Source organism: Candoia aspera, chromosome 8 (genome assembly GCF_035149785.1).
Source record: "Candoia aspera isolate rCanAsp1 chromosome 8, rCanAsp1.hap2, whole genome shotgun sequence".
In the NCBI taxonomy this organism is placed as follows: Eukaryota; Metazoa; Chordata; class Lepidosauria; order Squamata; family Boidae; genus Candoia; species Candoia aspera.
The window spans coordinates 41,240,795-41,259,055 of NC_086160.1; the positions used below are offsets into that span (position 1 = coordinate 41,240,795).

At 36.2% G+C, this 18,261-nt stretch overlaps 1 protein-coding gene across 1 annotated transcript in view; it reads left to right on the forward strand.

The window, feature by feature from the left end:
- The first annotated feature begins 6,265 nt into the window (after window positions 1-6,265).
- Window positions 6,266-18,261, forward strand: part of CLGN (calmegin) — a 34,296-nt gene continuing 22,300 nt past the window's right edge. The window contains exons 1-3 of the mRNA XM_063310355.1: window positions 6,266-6,354; window positions 12,465-12,620; window positions 13,981-14,054. Of these exons, the coding sequence (XP_063166425.1) occupies window positions 12,474-12,620; window positions 13,981-14,054 (221 nt within the window). The 5' untranslated portion in view covers window positions 6,266-6,354; window positions 12,465-12,473. The remainder of the gene's footprint in view (window positions 6,355-12,464; window positions 12,621-13,980; window positions 14,055-18,261) is intronic.

Here is an 18,261-nt window from a genome sequence, read left to right on the forward strand (position 1 = left end):
TGAAAATAACATCTCTTTTAGGCGTGTTGTCCAGTAGGTGCTGCAGATCCTCATAGAACTGCTCTACTTCAGCTTCCTCAGCATCTGTGGTTGGGGCGTATATTTGGATCACTGTGATGTTAGATGGCTTGCCCTGAATTCGAACTGAGATCATTCTATCGTTTTTTGGATTGTATCCAAGCACTGCTTTAGCCACTTTACTATTAATTATGAAGGCTACTCCATTTCTTCTGTGGTCCTCTTGTCCACAGTAGTAGATCTGGTTGTCGTTTGATGTGAAGTGGCCCATTCCAGTCCATTTCAGTTCACTGACACCCAAAATGTCTATCTTTAATCTTGACATCTCACCAATAACCACATCCAATTTGCCCTGGCTCATAGATCTTACATTCCAGGTTCCAATGGTGTGTTGAGCCTTTTGGCTTTGAGCTAGCTGTGTCATCATGTCTGGGGCTAGTTGAACTCATCCTCTGTTCCTCCCCAGTAGCATTTTGACCATCTTCCGACCCGGGGGTCTCATCTTCCGATGGTATACCAACATATCTCTGGTTGTACTGATCCATTTAGTTTTCACGGCAAGAATACTGGGGTGGGTTGCCATTACCTTCCCCAGGGATCACACTTAGTCTGACCTCTCTGTCATGACCTTCCCGTCTTGGGTGGCCCTTCACGGTTTAGCTCATGGCATCATTGAGGTGCTCAAGCTCCAGCACCACGACAAGGTAACGATCCTTTGCTGAAGGAAGAAGGCTATACTTCTGTACAAACGTATTAGGAAGAAAATGTAATTGTAGACAATGGAATTTATGAATAAGTACACATTTATACAGCAGCTATAAAAATTACAGGAGAACCAATGCATAGTAGATTAGCGATACAGCATAACTAATAAAAATAATAAAACATCATCTTGCCAAAATGACTTCCTTTTAAATCTTCTTTCAGATAGCAAATTGTATTACATATTTGATCAAGATTTTAATTTTCCTTGAATTATTTTATTTTATTCTGACATTAATATTGTGCTGTGACCCTGTAAAATAAATTTTCTTATTAAAGCTTTATTAATTTTTTTCAACAAATACTTAAAAACTACAAGAAATGAAATAAAGTATACTACAAGAAAAAAACTAAAAAGTGTAAAAATACAAAAAAAATACTACATACAACATACTACATACATACTGACTTCCAACTTTCTACAACAAAGATATACTGTAGATAACTCAATATCAGTCTTACTCTAATTTAAACTGGAATAAACATTACTTCTATAAAGCACTTCCATTCCCAATATAATATTTCCTCTAAAACAAAGTATTTTTCCCTCAAGATGAATATATATAAAAACATTTTTATAACATAATTTCCTCCCCCAATGGGCAGATAGTCAAATATCCTTATTCATTACAATTTCACTCCTAACCAAAGTATTAATATAGTAGAACATTATATCCCTACCATTACATATTTAAAGAATAACATTATTATCCTTTTACCCAAAATAAATTCATTGTCCCCAAAACAAAAACATCTGTCTAAACCTTTAAAAGATTGTCCTAATAAACACAATAAAACAGTTAAGCCACTTCAAAATAAACTAAGGAATTTACATATCTCAATGTTACACACGGCTTTCTCTTGCAAACCTTGACCTGCCTTGTAAAGTCCAACTCATCTTCAAAGACCTTCCATCCCTTGAGGCTTAAATCTTGTCTTCAGTCTCAATATTCCAATAGTGCAGCCATATCTTTTCCCTTTATGCCCAAAGCTTTTCCTTCTTCAAAATTGACATTCCAGAGGCGAACCTTCTTCCCTTCACTTTTGGCTTTAGGACATTACTCCTCATTTTCTTCTTTGAAACAGGAACATTATTCTTGAAATAACTTTCACCCTTGTCATTTTCCTCCTTTTCAGTTTGTTGGTAGCCTTTAGTTTCCACAAGATCTAAAAGGTGCTCCAGAGTATGAGTAACCTTAAAATAAAACTCCTTAAAAATTTCTTTAATATCTTCCATGTCCCTCCACAGAACATTATGGTGCCCTGTAGCGCCTCAGGATTTTAGGCAAAAGGCTGAGGAAGTCCTTTAAACAAAAAACGATGATTAGACATGAGTGCAAAAGTGGGAGAGCGAGAATAAACAAAGCTGTTCTCATGGGAATGAAAGGAGATAGATCAAAGCTCAGTTCCGAAGATTCAACGTAGTGCGTAATTCTTTTGTAATCTTTCAAAATTTGAAAAAATAACAGTAAACAGGCGAAAGTGTTTAAATCCAACAATATTTAAAAACAAAAGATATATAGATATAGATATATGTCAAATTAACAGCTTCCAAAAGTAATGAAATCACAAAGAGGTTCCACATTTCTTTGTTGCAAAAAGCCTCTCCTTGATAACAAATAGAAAGAAAAAAAATGGTGTTTTAGAAATGAGGTGGGCAGCTTTTGAGCCGTTTGAGGCTTCAGCACTGCTTAGGAAAAGATGGCAACCCTGCCTCCCAGCCGCTAGCTGTGTACAGCTGTCCAGAGAATAGATGGAGCAATTCCTGGGGTTCTCAATTTGGAGAACACTTCTGGGCTCTAAGGAGACCTGCCTGAGCCCAGAAAAAGGTCCGCACTGCTCGGTCTACCACTGAGATCGCGGAGACGTGTCTCAAGTCATCAGTCCCCCACTGGAAGTTCGTGGCCCCCTAAAATAACTGAATTTGTCCTACCCCATGCTTCCATTAATAAAACTTACTGATATACTAGATACCGCATCAGTCATCACCAGCTGGCATAGCTCTATTCAATTTAAGATGATCCCTCTCAAGAAGTAAAAGTTGATGGGAGAAAAAACACAGAAAAGCTGTGTGCTTTCCATCTTCCATATCTTGTTAACCTAGGTTTACCAACTCCAGCTGAAAACAGTCCTGTAGATTTTTTCCTTCCTATAACTGTGCAAGAAATGCACTTACAGAATCTGCTCTCCAGAAATGAGCAAGGCCAGGACTGCGATCCACCCAGGACTGTGGATCTCAAGTAGTTCAAATGACGAAATGGAAAGTTTTCAGTGAGGGGCAGCAGAGTTGGAAGAAATAAGCTTGGTTGTCTATCAAGGATGCTAATATTAGAACAATGCCAAAGCAGAAATGGACCATCTGGGATTGGCAACAGTGTTTACAAGGGAGCAGAATTGTGTATTTTCATCATTGCATGTTAGAATATAACAATAATAGAAAGAATGTAAATACTAATAAATAATATTTAAATAACTAATGATGATACAGTCAATATGATGGAGAAAAAAACAGTACAGATTGAGGAATGTAATCCAAAATCCAATAAAGACAATGAGAGAGAATTGCAGCTACATCAAAATATTTTACTTAATGTGTTAAATAAACATTAAATGTTAATGGCTTCTCTGTTTATAAGCTATGGAATATATACAGAAATCTAGTATAAGGCATTTAAGGGGAAATTGGGAAATTACATATTTTGGGTGTAGCAAAATTTATCTTTCTTACACATACACTCAAGGTCTTGTCTAACAGATGTCCTTTGTGTATTGTTTGTGATCTTGGCAAGGCCTCTGTTACTGACCTCTTTCCTGTCTGAGAATAGACAATGAAGGTAGCTATTTGCTTATTTGTACAGACCTTGTTTTCTACAGACAAGGGGAAGGGTGGCTGAAATGGGCACAGAAACTTTGGAGTAGCAAAGGGAGCTTACTAAAGGGCTGTTACGGAGAAAGAGGACTAAAGAAGCTGCTTGGACAAGCAGCGAAACGTTTCAACCAAAAAAATCCAGTTGCCATGACTCAACCTACAGACAATTCCACCTGGATGACTGAGAATTCATTGACATATGGAGAAAGAGGGTTTTATAAAAATATTACAGGTTTTAAATGGGGGAAAAGAGTTTTCTTCCACATGTTCTCTCCCAGATGCATACATATTCCTCATGCAAGGGGAGACATCTTTCCATCCCACCATTCCTTCCACTGTCTCCACATTATCCTTATACAGAGCCACTTAAAGTCTTGAGGGAAAAAAGGAAATCCTCCGTTCCTTTTTATTCTGGCTCTTAAGACCTCGCTGTCTTTTGAGCCTTTTATACATCACTCCTCTCTGGAAATCTGTTGGAATGAGCAACAAAGATTATTGTATCAAAGAAAAACTGAGCAAGCATAAGTCATGGCATCTGTTTGTTTAGACACACTCACTTGCTCCTTGGAAGTGTAGGCTTGTAGGCTTGCTCCTTGGAAGTTATGCATAGGATTAAAGTACTAGAAAAAATATTTAAATTTTATTTTTCAAGTTAAGGTTCACTATTAGTTTAGGGTGTTTCCACTATGTAATTGGATGCACTGGAGCAATGATGCAGTCATACATTCTTGAGAGGTTTCTGTATCTGTGCTGAGTTATAAATCCAATAACTTACAAAAGGGTCCCTGTAACCAGACAGGAAAACTCAAAATAATTTAATTCTGAATATACAGTATTCAGAAAGCTTCAGAGTCATCTGGAGTTGGACATTTTTAAATCATGGAAATCTTTCTAGATTATACTTTTTATGTAATATATATGCAAAAATTAATGCACTGTAGTTCTCACGGAACAGCACCCTATTTGTGTCTTACTTTAAAATCTGTGGATTCTTTCGTCAAGATTTTCACGGCAGCTAACTATGTTTAAAAGACAACCATTTAGTATCAACGCTAAAATATCAACATAATATGTGTAACAAAAACGATATTGTCACAATAGAAATGACAATAAAATGGTTACATAAAAGTGACATTCAATTAAAAAAAAGGACAAGGATGTTGTTTTCATGAGGTTCTAGAAAGGTGAAAGATAACAGCCAAGCAGAGCATTCTGCAAGTGGCATGCTTCTGCATCCAAAGGAGTCTTGGATGCAAAAAACCAATCGCACCAAGTTTTAAGAAACATAAAATATACTTTTTATGACCCTAGGGCTGAAGTTAATTATCAGAAAATTATATTCCATGTTTATTGGACTCCTCAAAAACAGTTTTAAAAATGTTTTTATTGGTTACCATGGTTATTGAATAATTGGGTTTGCTCAATATGCTAAACCATAAACCCTGGTTACAAACCACAGTAACTAGATTTACACAGTATTCTAAACTAAAACAAACCACATTATAGTTTAAAGCAATGTATAACCATATTGACCCAAGAGCTTCAGCAGTAGTTTTAAAAGAAGTCTAGAGCCTGCTTTATTGATGCTTTTGCTGTCAGGCTTAATTTTTCCCAGCCGGGTGTCTTCCAGATGACTATAGCAGCTCGGAATTGTGAGTTTTAGTCCTAATAGATCTGGGGACCACCAGATTGGGGAAGAGCACTCATCCAGTTTCTGTAGGATGATACTGTGATAGGAAGAAATATAACAAATACTGGGTTATTTGAAAATATTTTAAAATCTGAGAAGGGGGAAATAGTCAGTTTTAAAGACTGACAGGGGGAGTAACTGTGTAAAAGAAATATTTTGTTTTGAAAAGAAAGGTGGAAAAATAAATACCTAACCAGCAGTTGATTGCCCCAAGTCATTTTCTTATAATAGATAATTTTTGAATAGGTAATTAAAAACACACAATATAATCAGAACTAGATGCATTTTTAAAGCAAGATCAGATATTTTATTTCAGCTTGATTGCAGTGGTGCTTTTCGCGAGAAGAAATGGTGCATCATCATCTTCATTACCATTATTAAATTACATTTATAATCCACCTATCCTCTGGAACTGCATTCGTATATCTTCATAACAAACATCTCACGGACGAGATCCGTGAGCCAAAGTCATCTAACAGACTCCATGATAAAGTGCGGTTTTGAAACTGGATCTCCAGATCTCAGTCTAACCTATTAATCTGCATAACATTCACTTTTGCAGGAATATGTATGCCTTTGATAAGAGAAATTATAAAACGAATTTTAAAAATTCCAAACCGAAATCTGACAATTGAGTTAGCAACGGTCTTTCCATACTGGTCCGAAACTGGAAGCCGTGGTGCAATCGGCCGTGGAAAAGAAGGTTAGGATCTTTCATCTGTAGCAATAAAAGTTGCAATCTGATTGGACGGACTGCCCGTGTTAAGTTCTCAAAGAGCGGCGGACCGATTCGGGGTTGGGTTAGTTTGCTGATGGGAATGAATCCGTTCACCGTGATTGGCTTTAAAATCTCGAAGCGTCCTGTTGTGATTGGCCGAGACTGCGAGGCGAAGCACCTGCTCCTTGACGCCTGCCGGTTCGGGCGCGTGGCGCATGCGCATTGAGAAGCTAAGGTGATGCTCTGTGGCAAGCGGCCGTATTCCAGCAGGGGAAACACTGACTGGACTCGCGGGAGGTAACGGCTGTAGCCTCTCAGGAACTCTGGGAAGGGCGTCCTGCGAACGGTTCTGGGCTTTGGCGGCGGATGAGGTTGACTGAGCGGGCAACTGCGAGGTGGAGGGCGAGCGAGCACTTCCCTCCCCTAAGCGCTTCTCTGCGCGCGGAAGGGGTTCCCCCCGCCTTTGCTCCTACTCTTTCCGCGTTTGGGCGCAGCCGTTACTCTGCCGTTGGCGCCCTAAGGCTCTCAGCCTTGGCGCGAGCTGGACCTGTTCTGCTTGGTCCCCTTTTCCCCGGCGCGAGGAGGGAGGTGAAACACAGTGAGAGTTAGCCTTAGCCAGTCTCCTAGTCTGCCCCGGGGCTCCAAAGGGATGCAGCGTCAATCGCTTTTTCCCAGAGACCGGGCTGCCTCCGTGGAGAGCCGTTCCTCCTGGGGGGAGATGCAGAGATCAACACCAATTAGCTTTCGTATCCGAGGAGAAGGAGCCCGGGGGGCGGCGGCTTGTTGCTGCGACGGCAACGGCTTCGGAGCCACGACGACCAGAGGTCTCCATAATTACCTACCTTAACCGGGAGAAGTTGTGGCTAATTGTACCTAATCGGCTCATTTCTGCTTGTTTGTTTAGCATCATCAAACAAACGTGCAATTGCTTTGATTAGAAACAAAGGAGGGAGGCAAGCTCCCGGATAGGAACGTACCAAAATAAACACTTCCGAAACATGCTAAGAAGGATCTATTGCTCTTTAATTGTGCAGTCACTCTGCTTAAGTTTTGGAAGTTCAGCGCAGAGGATCTAGAAAAATCTAATATCCATTGATAACCATTCTGTATTTTTTCCACTGCTTTCAGTTTCTCTCGCCATAGAAATTAGTATCTTGTAATTCTTTTGATGCATGCAGGAGTATATATTACCAAACTACCAAAAATTAAACGTAAGTTGTATACCATCCACATCAGTGGGATCATGATTACTGGTATTTCTACATAACTTCTATCCAGTGTCTCTTTGTCTTCATTGTTCATATCCCTGAGCACAGAGTAGTATGCACATAGTTGGGCGTTTGTTGCCCTGTGCGCACATTATTTTAAACAATTTGGTTTAATACAGGAATTCAAAATATTGCAGTGGTATTTCTGTGTTTCTTCACAAAGAAGTGGCTATTTTTAATTAAATCCCCAATAATGGAACTAAGGCAGGTTAGTATACAGAAGAAGTATCCCTAAAAGATAAGCATCATGTGCTAGAAGGTTAACAGTTGCTTTATTACACTCAGCTCTTCAAATAAGTTTTTAGACAAACATATAGGAAAAAAGAATGCATATTTGCAAATTAATGTTCTTTTTGACTTGAACAAAAAGAAAAAAGAAGGTGTAGTGCTATTTTCAGAATTGCAAAGTAGTATGGATTTTGAATAGATGTTTTTAAAACGCACATGCAGTTATATGACAGAGGGGTGCATATGTTTGCAATAAAAGGAGAATCAGGTCTATTCATCCAAATCCTGCAACTGAACTATAAAACATACAGAACTTTGGAGATGTGTGATCTTCTAATTCAAGTATTTTTGTTTAAATTAATCGTTCCTGCTAAGAAAAAAAAACATGAAAGGGATGTAGAACATCTGGAAACATCTTATACCTCTTTGGGCCAATGTTGGTTTAGAAATATGCAGGTAGCAGATCAGAATTCAGATGATTAGCTCCATGAAGCCTGATGATAACATTAGTACAAGTCTCTCCCTTTGTCTAAGTAACTAAAGGATTTTTGAAAAGTTACATTCAGTAATAGATTATGCTTTAAGAGTAGAATAAAAACAAATACCAAAACAATTCATATATAATATTAATTTCTCAGAATGTACAAGAAGGACTTAGCAACAGTTCTGGAGGCACTAAAGCTATTTTAAATGCTTTATCAAACCGGAATCCTTGTCCTCAAACTCCATTGGCCAAGGAGGGCTAAGGATGATCAGTGGCCAAAAAAGGCTGGCTTATTGTTGCTCTGGAGCAAGGGCTAGAAACCATCAGTAAAAGAATGGAGCTGATAATCTAATGAAAGCATGTGTTTGGTTTCTAGTATATTGGTTAGATGACTAGTTGTGATTATAGTGATCTTAACTTGATTTGGCTCCATGAAAACTAGATGGTATTAGAACCATCAGGATACTCTAAAAATTTGTACTACAATAATGATCTGGTCTTGGACTATTTTTACAATGGATTATAAAATAATATTTTGCCCTTCTTGGATTGCCTTGATTCTCAGAAGAGTAACTAGTAATAAGTAAAGAAGCTTTATCTCCTAAAATATTCATCTAATATATATTCTGCTTATTTCTCTATAGGTGTTAAAATATTTGTTTTTAGATGTAAATCTGCTCTTTGAGTTTTGTTAAGAAAATTATTTGTTCTAGTTAATTGAGTCACTTGTTGAGATGGGCAGCTATAGAAATTAAGTAATTAATTAATTGTTCATCCACTACAGAAATAGTAATGCTGAAGGACAGAATACAGATTGTGTTTTTCTAGTGAGTTAGTTTTTGCTGGTTTCCTGTACTTTTGCTTGAATTTGCCTAATCAGTACATTTATTCTGCATGGCTATTCTTTAAGGTACTATAAGTCTTGCTTCTTCATGCTGACTTGTTTTCCCATTCGTCTTTGCTAGAGTGCACTTTTGATCATTTTAAAATTTGGTGAAAAAAAATAACTAACATCTATATATTGGCAGAAATATATTTGCTTCCCAAGGCTGTTTTCAGATGAGCATTCAGATCCTATCACAGATTGATTCAAGCCCTCTACCCATTGTACAGGGCTGTGACTTGGTGTTTTACTGTTATGAGAAATCTCAAATTATCCCAGTAGCAAGTTTTGCTCTACAAAAAAAATCTCATTTTCAAATACTGAGTATTGTTGTCAAAGAACAATTTTTTCTTCCATTATATAGTATTTCTGCAGTCACTGAGATATCTACCTGTTGCTGGCCAGCAAACAACCACTATTATGCTGTTAGCTCCCAATGCACAGTTATTGGCAAGGAAAGGCAAGTGCTCATCTATTGTTTGGCCTCTACAAATGTAGATTCACAAACATGTTCCCTCCTATTGATTACTGGTATATTTACATATTTAGAAATAGTCAGAGCAGCCTGGTCAATCCATCCTCATTCCTCTAATTGTGGAATTAGAAGTCATGGGCAGTGGAAGGCTAACCATCTGGAAATTGCATTACACTTGGTTTAACTTGGTAAATGTTACCCAAAAAAAAGGACTTTACTTTTTTGCATCTAGCTAGGTCTGTTTATTTTTACATAAATGATATGTTATTCCCCCCCCCCATATTAATATAGCTTCCAGTCTTGTATCTCATTTACCTGGAAGTAATCAGTAAGATTTATTTCTGATATATTGAACTGTAAATTTAGTTCTAATCCTATTTTTTATATATATATTGACATTTTCATTCCTTTTTTAGTTTTGCAGAGCTAGGTGGTATGCAATTTGGGCCTTTTTGAAAAATCTCAGTGATGCCTTTTCTGCCTGTATGTATGAGTATGTTATAGTGATTGACATACTAAACTGCAAGTGCAAACATATAGGATCAAGTTCTTAATCAACAGTGTATCTTAACTAGGTGATGTGAAGCCACTCACCACTCTTGGCATAACCTGTCTTGCAGTGAGGAAGTGGACAATGTGAGGTAGAGGAACGAGTTTATTGGAGGAAAAACAAAATTATAGTTTAAATATTTTTATCTTGTGTAAAAAGATTAGACATGAACAAATTTTGCTTGCTAACAGAATATTTAGCAATTCTATCATGGAAAAGGTGTTTTCTTCTTTCTCAGACCTTCTGAAGTCTTTATGTCCATTTCATCAAGATGAATTTGAGAAAAAATTCAGGTTAGTAACAAAATCTCTAGGTAAAAAATCCATAAAGCCTTATGATCTTAGTTTCTTAAACAGCTATTACCATAACTTCGTTTACCTGTAAGCAATATTATACACTATTTTTATAGTGATGTACAGAAAATACAAGTTGTATATTTTACTTCTTGTTTCACTCTCAGATAAAAAGAATATTACTCTTTTTCCAAATTACTGTTGCTGTGACATCTAATTTGATTGATTATGTGCTATCAGCTTGGTGTCAACTCTCAGTAACAACATAGATAGATTTTTCTCCAAGACGATCTTTTCCCAACCTTGTCCTTCAGATCTTCTGATGGTTCACCCATCACTGCTGTAATGGAATCCATCCACCTTGTTACTAGTCATCTTCTTCTCTTTTCTTCCACCTTTCCCAACATTACAAACTTTTCCATAAAGCTGAATCTTTGGATAATGTATCCAAAGTAAGATAATTTGAACATGGTCATTTGAGCCTCAGGTAGGAACCCTGGGTTAATTTGTTTGTTGATCCATTTGTTTGTCTTCTTGGCTATCTGTGGTAGTCTCAGGAATCTTCTCCCAAAGTTCAAAAGTGCCAATACGCGTATGGGTTTTACACAAGGATAATGAGATCTTCTGGGATTCCCATTTTTCTAAGTTTATTCCGCAGCTTTATGTGATTGACACAATGGAAGGCCTTTCTATAATCAAGGAAGCACATACTGACTTCTTTTTGGCTTTCTCAATTATCCAGCATGCATCAGCAATAACGTATCATGTGTCTTGGCCTTTTCTAAGTCTTCTTGAACATCTGGCATCTCCTATGTAGGACTCTAATCTGCACTGGATGATCCTAAACATTATTTTCTAGCATGTGAAATTAAGGATATTGTACAATAGTTTAAACACTCTGTAAAGTCTCCTTTTTTGGTATTTCTTTGACTTCTTCCAGTTTGTTGGCCATTGTTGAGATTTGCTGGTATAGTTTGGTTAGAAACTTGACAGATTTTTCTTCTGTTGTTTGCCATATTACATCAATTCTTGTAGCCTTTCAACTTCATAATGACCGGATTGTTGATCTAGCTTCATTTTCTAGTACTGGAGATTCTTATAAGTCGCAAGTATCTTCTAAGGTATATTGGATGTTGGCATCTTTACTGTACAGAATTTCAATATACTCCTTCCATTTTGTTTATCTTTGTAGAAAAGTTAACTATCCATTGGTGTCGTTATTACACCAGTTCTGAACTCATCTCAGTTCCGAGATCTTTTTGAAGACTTTCCTTATTTTTCCATATCTGTTTTCATCTTCTATAAGTATCTAATAAAATACATATACTCATTACTGTATGTGTGTGTGTATATATGGATGACATGCTAGAGTGCCTGCAGTTGAACACAAAATGCTGTATGAGAATCTACACTGCTGCCCTGGCAGTGAGATACAGTAAACACTGAGTTAAATAGTTAGGTTTGTTTATGAGAGTTACTTGGATACAATTAAAATTACTCTGAGAATCAGAATGGGTTTTTTTTTGTCTTTTTACAATAAGAATGACTATACCAGTGTATAAGAAATTTATTGTCTGTCTGTCTAAAAGTTTTAAAGAGAACATAAAAACTAACACAAACTAATACAGAATAAAAAGAACAAAGAGAGAAAAAACAAAGAAAAACAAAAGTGTAGAAGAAAAGGATGAAAAGAAATAGAAGAAGCTTCCACTTTCCTTTTCAGCAAATACAAGTGTGATTACAAAGTTATCTCTTACTCTGTGATTACAAAAAAAGCTCACTTTTTTCTGTTATCCAATTTTTTTTCTAAGCATCAAAACCATGTCATAAGTGCATTTTTTTTGTGTTTCATACAAAAAGTCTATAAGGGGTTTCCAGTCAGCCATAAATATAGATATTGTCTTTTCTCTAATCAAAGAAGTTAATTTTGGCATCTCTGCAAGTTCCATCATCTTCACCAACCATTCCTCCATTGTAGAAACTTTATAATTTTTCTAACTGGAGCGGAAAGAAATTGAAGTTTGGGATATGAAACACCTCTTCCCTTATGCCTGCATTCACAGTGCAGCCTCAGCATCTAGATTAATCCAGTAAATTTAGCTGTCTAGAAAGTTAAAAGCAGAACTCTTGGCAACTGTTAACTTAATTTGCTTTGTTTGGTTTATCTTAATCATTAAAAACCTGGTTTGTTAACAATAATGCATTTGTTATAATTCCCTTTTACAGGTGGCCAGAATGCAATTTCAGTGGGATTGGCTATGTCTGAGTCTCTTGCTATTAAGTTCAGTAAGTGCAGAATCTGAAGATCCAGAAGTTGAAGTGGAAAATTTTGGCCAGAATTCAGAAGACACTAACATTGAGACAGACAGATTCTCCATGGAGGTAAAATTTTTGCATATAAATTAAAGTTTAAACTTAAGGATACTTGACTGTAAACTCCAGTATTCAGTTTATTATGACTTTTAGAAATAATAAAACACCAAGAATTTTTTAAATTCCTGGAAGTTTATTCAGACATATCACATTACTACTTTTTAAATACATTTTGGTGCTATAGAATGTCATAAACGATGTAATATTGTAGTGGATTTTGTTTTGTATTTGATCCTTTTGTTTTTATATGCATTCTCTTGTGACAGGCCTGTAATGTCCTCTTTTTAGCTTGGTGGATCTATCATGCTTTTACCCTCACCCAATCTTGAGATGCAAAATTCATGCTGTGCCGGCTGGGCTTGTTGATAAATATAATGAATCTAAATTAGATATATGTCTTACTGTCTTATGTAGAGAAGCCATATCCATCTTGTGGTCTTTTTTTAAGTTTAGCATGATTAGCTAGCAAAACATAGCATGGCTGCTTATGTTTGCACAGCTCAGTCCTCACTGAGAAAGCATCCATCAGTATATACTGTATATACACTATATACGCTGTCAAAGAAACAAAAATATTCCTAGGTTTTTGCAAATTTCACTTAGACTTAAAATATCTATTACAAAACCAGAAGCAGTATTAATTGGTAATTGTACTTTTCAGAAATTAGATTAAGAATCTAAAATCTCACTGAACTGGTAAGAAGAATGTACAGTATAATATTTGCTACGTATTGATTAATTCTTTTCAAAATAATTCAAACTTGATATATAGTTACTCTACATCTGCTGCTTTTAAGCCACTAATTCCAAAAGCAAATATATCATATGTGTTGCTTCCAGATCCAGAGAACAATGTCACAAAAGGGATCTTCTTAATTTGCCTTGTACGGTTTATGAAGAAGGCTGCTGTGACAGCTCATACATAATAAATGAGTTAGCTCCTGAAACATCAATTTTGCTTCATAAATTTAGGATACTTTAGTAATTAAACCATTGATTTGCTCTGGAATATAAAGGTCAATTAGAAATAAATTAGAAATGTAAAACTTATATTGTAATAGTTTGAGTCTATAGTTATAAATGGTACCATCTGTGCTATTAGAAGCAACACTAGCATATCTGAAAAACCGAACAGTGCTCTAAAAACAATACTATTACTGCTGAAAACATGAATTTTCTCTCTGATGGAAGAAAAACCATACTGTATATTGTTTTGTTGGTATTTTGCTGATAGGGTGGACTCTCTTCTCATGGAATGAATTTCTTAGTTGAAGCGCACAAAGATTTAATTTCCCTTTAGCACTTCTAATGTATTCACTTGTAGGTGCGGCTTCTGATTCTTAATATAATTTTTGTAAATATTTGGTAGGTTGTATACAAAACACCAAAGGCTACAGGAGAAGTGTATTTTACTGAAACCTTTGATGATGCAATATTGGCTGGGTAAGTGCTTCTCAAACAGAGTCATAAAGTCATGAATATTTGCAGTCTAGGTGAATAGTTTATAGCTTGCTGCTTATAATTAGTTATATCTTGCTCATATGTTTGGAGGGTTTTTTTTAGTAAATAAAAATACTATGAAGATACAATGGAATTAGGGGGCTTCTTAAGCCTACTCCCCAGTCTACTTAACCAGAGCACAATTATGTCTTGGCACCAGCTTTTCCTCTTGGCATCCTTACATTGTCCTTATCTTATCTCCAGCACATGAGTAAGTCAGTTGTTAAGTTGTCATTAGCTGTGTGTTAATATAAAAATAACATTTTCTCCATTTTTTGGACATTGTCCAAGGACAGCCTCTAGATGTGTAAAATCTGGTATGCTGTGTCATCCATTACCTTGGAAGCGAAGTCAACTGACCATGGTATATGAGTGTTATCAGAGATATGTTTGGGTTGTATTGAGACGCACAGGCGCATTCCCTTTCTGATTACTTTCTGATTACTGATTAAGTCTCCACTGCAGCCATTTCCCTTCCAGTATTTGTCTTCTCCATTAATACTTAGATCTATGAGTTTCTTTCATATCCATCACCTCCTCCATTTTTAATGCCAGCTTCTGAGGCAGAGAGGAAGGAGAGCTCTGTTACTTCATTTGTGGAAAAAGAAGAGAGGGGGGAGTGGTAGTCACTAATTCTGAAATGCATCTGTACCTTAAGATTCAACAGCTCCACTTTTCATCATTGCATTATCCAGAAAATAATAATGAATGATACTTTTGTTAGTGTTTTCCTTGTATTAGTTAGTTAGTACCCCCCCTTCCAATTAGTCAGTTTCAATTCTCCTGCTCTAAAGAACCAACTAACAGTCAGGGCAGGAGCTCCTTCCCTCCCCTCTGGAGCTATTTCTGTCTATGTGTTTCCTATGTGTTTCTTTATTTTATATTATTTCAACTTGGAATATGCCCAAATTACAAAATTACAAGTTAAACTAAAGGAAACAAAATTGTAATCAAATGTGATTTTAGCAATATTCCCTATAATTAATTATGCAACACAGGCAGAGAATGTATTAGATTTGATAAATAGAATGTGTGACAAACTCTGAGCTGAAATTCAAGACATCATTAGAAGTAAAACAAACAAAATATCCCAAAATGCAGAAAGCAAAAGAGGGCAAAATGTCTGTCTTCTAGCATATTGCAAACAGAAGGGTGAAAAGCAAAAGAGAAAGGAAAGTTGCCCAAAGAAGAGACAAGGAGATAAATCTAAATAAGCATTGCAAAGAAATTGAGGATAACAATAAAATGGGAAGAACAAGAGGTTTATTTTATAAAAATTCAGCAATTAAGAAAACCTTTCATGCAAAGATAGACACAAGGAAGGCAAAAATCTACTGGAGAAACAGTATGTAGAGAAGAGATGGCGAGAATATACGGAAGAACTATATACATACTCAAAATGCCCAAATTAATAATACATATGAAGGCTTGATCACTGAATTAGTGGCAGACATTCTGGAAAGTAAAGTTAAATAGACCTTAGAAAATATTGCTAACAACAAAGCTTCAGGAGTCAGCAAAGTACCACAGAACTGTTTAGAAACTTACAAGATGATACAGTTAAAGTACTACGTGTGGTTCATAAGCATGTATGGCAAACACAGAAATGGGCAAGAGTTTGGAAAAAGGTCAATTTATCAAATACTAAAAAAAGGGCAGTACTAAAAATATTCAAACTACCAAATGGTTGTACTATCTCACATGCTACAAAAGGTCAATATTTTGCAGTAATATATGGAATGAAAATTGCCAGATTTACTAGCTGGAATCAGAAGAGGCAGGAGCACCTAAAATCACATTGCTAATATCTGATGGATAATGGAAATTATTGAAGCCATTAGTGGACAGCTAGGACCACTGAATGGAGCAGAGCTTAACACAGCAAAAGATGTGCACAGAAAAAGTATTATCTAAAATAGAATTAATGAGCACGTTACAGAAATATAGGTTATTGATCTTACACACTTAGCCCACCCAAGCATAAAGAATTACACACTTAGACAAAGTAGGTTCAAAAGTAAGTAAAAAAGAGTCTTACTGATTTATTTGGTCCAGTTACATCCATTCAGAAAAGATTATTCTTTGTTCTTCTTTCTTCCCTAAACTGAATTGACCCTCAGCCCTCATTGCTGCTGAAGGCTGCATGAGGAAAAGGGGGAACCTCCTGAATCAAGGCCCATTGCATGGCCCAAGATGGAAGAAGCAGCAAAGCATGCTTCTTCCCAGATGGTGAAGAAGGAGGAAGAAGAAGTGAGGAATGTGGGAAGGGCAACAAACAGCTTCCTCCAGAAGCACATGGAGAATTTGCATCCTAAAATGAACTCATCCACATGCTAATGAGGCATGCTGATTTGCTGGGACCTCCAACAATTATAAGTACATTTTTTAAAAAAAAATTATTGGTTTTACAAAGGTTTTGGCTTCAGATTGCAGTATTTTGTACTGGATAGACTCATCTGCCCATTGAAGAATTTGTAAAGTGACCAGGAAGTAGTAGTTAAAACAATACAGAGCAAGATTCAGAACTGGAAAAATAGTGCATCAAACACCAGTGTCTGCAAGGGTGGGCAGAATGATAAAGGTAACGAGCTCCTGCAGATGCCATGGCACCAACTTTGTATGCTATTTAATGCTGGATTAGAAAAAATTGGAATTAAAATTGCTAGGAGAAATAACAACCTCCACATAAGCTTGTTACCTTTTTGATAACTGGAAGTGACGAAGACTTAAGGAATATTTTGTTGAAGGTGGAAGAAAGAGAGTGAAAAAGCCAGTCTGCTGCTTAATATTAAAAAAAGATTATGTGAACAGACAATGTCGGCCCAACACAAATAGGTTGAAAAGCTGAAGTAGTGCCAGATTTTGTCTTTCTAGTAATAGTGATTGCGGCCATGAAAAAAAAGAGACTAGGGCAGAAAGAGATAAAATATTTAAAGTACACTGACAAAGGTATGTACCATCAGGACCCTGGTTTTTCCAGCTGAACATAGGGCTGGAAAAGCTGGGCCATCAGAAAGACCGAACAAAGAAAACTCCATACCTTTGAACTGTGATGCTGGAGAAAATGGTTAGCAATACACAGGACCCAGACAAGAGCAAATTGTCCAATGCTAGTTCACTGCTTAGTGTAAGCAATAATAATGAAGCTGAAGCTGAGGCTTAACTATTGGGGCACATAATGCCAAGTGATCTGAAGTGAAGTAATCTCATTGGAGAAGATCCTATTTCTAGTGAAAATCACAGGCGTTCAGAAAGGAGGCTGACGGAAGACAATGCAGCTAGATACTAGTGACGCAAGCATGAGCTTACAAGAAATTAAAGCAGTTATTGGCAGACAATCCTGGCAAAATTACAACAGTTGAGTTATGAAGAATTGGAAGCAATTCAATAATAAAACACCAATTAACAGAAGAAGCATAAGCTCCTAAGCACTGTTGTATCCCATTTGATTTAAACGGTTTTTGTTTATTTTTAACGTTTTATTTGTTTTTATTTATACAATTTACCAAGTATGACAAAACTATACCGAGTAGTAACATATACTGCAATAACTGTATTAGGTTTATTTTTTCACTTTGCAGATAGCTAATATTTAAAACCTATTTTAAAATGGATTGTTTATAAACTACTTACTTTCCATTGTAATAAACATGTTTTCTTCAACTGGTAGTTGAATAATAGTAATAATTCAATAATAATAATCACTGAATAATAATAATAACACTAATCATTCTCTAAATGTATGCCTTTTTATATAGTAGTGACATAACACTTGGGAGTTATCTAAATATAACTTTCTTCAATTTTATTCTTACTCAAATTTAAACATGTAGTTTTAACATTTAGTATTAACAGTCATGCAAAACTGCACATTCAGCAGAATGAAGTAGGAAAGTCCTGGTGTTCTAAAAAGGACAGTAAGTTTAGAAACATTTTTATATTTCTTTCCTCAAGGAAGAAACATTTGAATCCAAAAACCTGTCATTTAGAGGAAAGGTACTATTTATAGGAGCTATACTCTTCTAGTCTCAGAATCCATAAGACATTGATAAATATATAATATTAATTTAAGGAAAAACAGGCAAAGAAATGTAAAATAGAGGGTTTTAAGAGGGCCTAGAAGTGACATATCAGTGTAAAAAATCAGCTG